This window comes from Nannospalax galili, unplaced genomic scaffold (genome assembly GCF_000622305.1).
Source record: "Nannospalax galili isolate Female #2095 unplaced genomic scaffold, S.galili_v1.0 scaffold441, whole genome shotgun sequence".
NCBI classification, from domain to species: Eukaryota; Metazoa; Chordata; class Mammalia; order Rodentia; family Spalacidae; genus Nannospalax; species Nannospalax galili.
This window is the reverse complement of record NW_008348089.1, coordinates 7,776,383-7,780,774: the sequence shown is the minus strand read 5'-3', so window position 1 is coordinate 7,780,774 and position 4,392 is coordinate 7,776,383. Positions and strand designations below refer to the sequence as shown.

General features: G+C 50.8%; 1 protein-coding gene across 1 annotated transcript in view; it reads left to right on the top strand.

Annotated features, from left to right (window-relative positions):
- The window catches only part of Gprin3 (GPRIN family member 3), an 85,208-nt gene extending 80,889 nt beyond the window's left edge, over positions 1–4,319 (top strand). The window contains exon 2 of the mRNA XM_008844630.2: positions 1,356–4,319. Within this exon, the coding sequence (XP_008842852.1) occupies positions 1,467–3,758 (2,292 nt within the window). The 5' untranslated portion in view covers positions 1,356–1,466 and the 3' untranslated portion in view covers positions 3,759–4,319. The remainder of the gene's footprint in view (positions 1–1,355) is intronic.
- The last annotated feature ends 73 nt before the right edge of the window (positions 4,320–4,392 follow it).

The following is a 4,392-nucleotide window of genomic DNA, read 5'->3' as shown; positions in this document are numbered from 1 at the left end:
GGACTATTGGTATTTGGTGGGGATATGTTATTTTGGTTTTTCATGTTATTATTTTTTTCTCTGTGATTTTGACATGTGGATTTCTTTTGTAGTTTCTGATTCTTGTGTGAGGCTCAAGCCTTCAAGTTTAGGTCTGCTTTTTTTTGTGAATTTTGTATGTCTTTGTGGTTTGCTTTTTGGGCATGAAAAGCTGGTTTGTCTTAGGTTCCAGTTCTCTCTTTTGATTTTATATTGGAGTGGCCAGATTTCTCTTGTCTTCACGAGTTCTCACAGAGGGCCAAGTCAGATGAGGATCAGATGCTCTCAGGCTTTCTCCTAAGGTCTGGATCCCTCCAGCAAGATTTTTGCCTCAGGAATTTGGGGGGTTGGACTGGCCTGGGAGCTGGGTCCAGGAAATATGCTGGTCTAGGGCAGCTGGTGGCCGAGCCACCCAGAGATGTAAAGGCAGATGGGGAGGTTAGAGGCCCCAAGAGCTCCTGGGGACTGCACTGAGGAGCTGGGTTGATCTGGATGCAAAGGATTAGGAAGAGGGAAGGTCGGAAAGGTCAGTGGTGCAACGCCCCACCACAGTCCTGGAAAGAGGCTGGTGGGTGGTGCAGGCCCAAGGAAGCAGAGGGAGGTGAGGGCCGGGCCAGGCCCAAAGTGCTCCTGCGGACCCAAGAAGGCACTGAGTTGGTCTGGATACAAAGGATCAGGAAGCAGTGGTGTTTCCCTGGGTGTCTGGGGCACCAAGACAAGGAATGGGACAGGAACCAGGATAGGAGGAGAGACCGGCGGGGGAGAAGGGAGGGTGAATGAGGCTGGGGGAGTCAAAGTGCCAAGGGCTCAGGGACTTACCATGGAGAGAGGCCTGGGGATTGGAGAGAGGCCTGTGGTTCCTGCAGGCCCATCGAAGCAGAGGGAGGTGAGGGCAGGGCCAGGCCCAGAAGAAGTGCTCCTGGGGACCAGAGAAAGCCCTGCGTTGGTCTGGATAGAAAGGATCAGGAAGAAGTATTGGTTCCCCAGGTGTCTGGGACCCCAAGACAAGGAATGGGACAGAACCCAGGTAGGAGGAGAGACCTGGTGGGGAGATGGGAGGGTGAATGTGGCTGGGGGAGTCAAGGCACCGAGGGCACGATGGACTTACCCCAGAGAGAGGCCTGCAGTTTGGAGAGAGGCCTGCGGGTCCTGCAGGCCCATGGAGGCAGAGGGAGTTGAGGGCCAGAAAAAACATTTTAATGTACTTAGGTGATCTTATAAAAGTGGCAGTTCCATGGTTTGTTTGTTTGTTTGTTTTTGTTTTTGTTTTTGTTTTTGTTTTTTTCCAGCCTGAAATTGGGTGCCTTATTTATGGTCCTGTTTGCTTGATTCTCCAGGCCAGTTCTTCAGAGGACTTTCCCTGACTGCATCTTCCCTCTGAGCTCCGGCTGCTTCCCAGTGGGAAACATACTCCAGACAGCTGTGGCGTGTTCTTGGAGAGCAGTTCCATGGGCACTGTACCTGACCCTCTGAGGGGGACAGATGCTTCCATCGTTGCAGCTTCTGGAGAGGAAGAGGCTCAGGGAGAGCTGCAGAGGATCTCACCAAAGTGCCAACCAGCTCAGCCCAGTAAGAATGCCAGTAGCATTGGAGATGCCCCTGCTGAACCATGCCTCAGGCCCAGTGCAGCAGCTGAGGGCCTGATGCAAGTTCGTGAGCATGAGACCAGTCAGCCAGACATGTCATTTCCTGGTGACCTCAATGTAGTGGAGGTCTCTCCCCCACACAGCACTCATGATGACCCCCAGCCACCAGAAAGCAAGGAGCCTACAGTGTTAGTCCTAAGTCCTGCAGGAAAGGACCTTACACCTGCATTGTTTGTAATGCCGGCCAGTCAGCATTCCCATCAGGCCATCACAGGTCACCTGCCGAATAGTGGCACCTGTTCAGTCCCTGAAGATTCCTTGGCAGAATCACAGAGAACCTCAAACAGCGAACAGCAATTTGAGCAGTCAACAAGTTGCCCTCCTGGGCTGACCTGTTGCAGTGGCCAAAATCAAGTGTTCTGTGATTTTCCGACTCAGGAAAAAGTTGAGGGAATGGTAAAGACTCCAGATATGGCAGCCGAGGTGCTCGGTCACATATGCCCTTCTGCAGAAAGACTTGAAGGGGAAAGGCAGCAAGCCGTCAGTAACACGGTGGTGAGGTCCTGTGACCCTCCAGCAAAAGGAGGGTGCTCAGAGAAAAAACCATCCTCTGCCTCTATCCTGGACACCAAAGTTGTCCCATCTGAAACACCTCAGCCTTCTCACCTCACTAGCAGAGGATCTGCATGCCCTACAGATCCAGAGAAGGTGCTGGTGCCAGCACATCAGGTGTCCAGGTTCAAAGAGGCCAGTACTATGACCTACCAATCTGAAAGTGAGGCCAAGAAAGTCCCTGGCAGGGCTCGCCAAGATGCGGAGGTGCAAGCAGTGGCCAGTGTGGAGAGCAGGTCGGTTTCCACCAGCCCCAGCATCCTCGCTGCATTCCTGAGGGAAAGCCCTGCTCCTGAGTGTCTGGAGCAAGAGCAACTGTGTGTCATTTGCCATGGTAGTGGCAGTAGGGTCCCCACAGTGGAGCTCTCTAACAGCAGGATGGACCTTCGGGAGTCAGGGAGCTGCCAGGACATTGTGCCACAGGTGCAGATCCAGGCAGCTGCTGCTGTTGCTACAGCTTTCCAACGGGAATGCAGCCCCGGGAGTCTACCAGGGGAAGCCCTTAAAACTCCTTTGATCAACGTGGCCTCCAGTCCTCACCAGGACGCACCTGAAGATGGGCAGTCTTCAGCATGGGAAGAGCCAGCCTCTTGTCAACCTGCAGGTACTAATTCTGGTTCCCAGAAAGCTAGCCCCGTCGGCCAGATTTCTCAGAGTGCAGTAAGTCATGGGTTGGGCAACTCTGTACCCAAGCCACGCGAACACGTAGTGAAAACCACAAATGACCACAAGACAGAGCCAAAATGCAAACTTCCAGACTCCTGTGGCCATGCCAGGAAAGATGACCAGCCAGTGAACATGGACCCCATTGATAAGCGGGATGCAAAGGAGAGGAAGCCCGCTTCTCCTCAGATAGTCAAAGAGCAGGAGTCCGCTGCAACTGAAACACCGGATGGCAAAACCCTTCTGCTCAATCCTAAATCTCAAGAAAACCGTGGCACAGGACCTGCGGCCAATCCCGCACCTTCCCCAGGGAGAAAGAGCCAGGAGAGCATCTTGGAAGAAAACAGACAGTCCAAGACAGCCACAAGCCTGAGCCTGCCTTCCGACGGCATGGGTGACTCCAGCCCAGGCTCTGGCAAGAGGACCCCTTCTCGGTCGGTCAAGGCCAGCCCCAGGCGGGGCAGCCGCGTCAGTGAGTTCCTCAAGGAGCTCAACGTGACGGCAGCTGCCCAGGTGGGGCTCACACCCGGAGAGAAGAAGAAGCAGCTGAGCGCAGACTCGAAGCTGCAGCTCAAACAGTCCAAGAGAGTACGGGACGTCCTGTGGGATGAGCAGGGCATGACCTGGGAGGTGTACGGCGCCTCCTTAGACCCGGAGTCCCTGGGAATTGCCATCCAGAACCATTTACAAAGACAAATCAGGGAACACGAGAAATTAGTTAAAACACAAAGTGGCCAGTCCCGAAGATCGATTTCCTCAGACACTTCCTCAAATAAGAAGCTCAGAGGAAGGCAACAGGGCGTTCTGCAGTCGATGCTGCAGAACTTCCGGCGCCCCAACTGCTGTGTGCGCCCAGCCCCGTCTTCTGTGCTGGATTAAAAGGGTCCATGTGTCCAGGTGTGGTATTCCAGTGTGTCTGTCTGTGACGTAGCTTACTTGGGTGGTTTTTTGTTTTGTTTTTTGTTTTTTTCCTGAAAGACCACGAAGTAAAAGCAAGGATTAAAGAATTAACTTTAGGAATTTGCTATTAAAAACTGTTGGATCTTCTGTAAATAAAAGGCCATTTCAAGTTGAAAGAAAGAAGCAAAGCTCACAGATGGCCTGAACCCCTAGTTCAGGGGAACTAATATCTACTGGGGTTATTTAACATGTTGTTGCTTATACACATACATTATCACCACACATGAGTCGTTTTGTATTCAGTCTATGGCATGCTGGTATTTCTACTAAAATCTCTGATTTATATTGAAAATAGAAAAAAAATCACTATTAGCAAAAACACTGTTCTAATTTCTACACTTACTGAAATAAAAATGCAACTACTACAAAACATTAGTAGTTTGTAAAAAAACCTTAATGTGAAAAATTGAAACAAATTCGACTTATTCCTAGAACAGATACTAAAAGTATTCAAAAGTGTATAATAACAAATATTGACTGTGAACATCTGAAGATAAGTCTTTTTATAATATGAGGAAAATTAGCTAAGCTTTCCAATCTGTATACTGTTTGA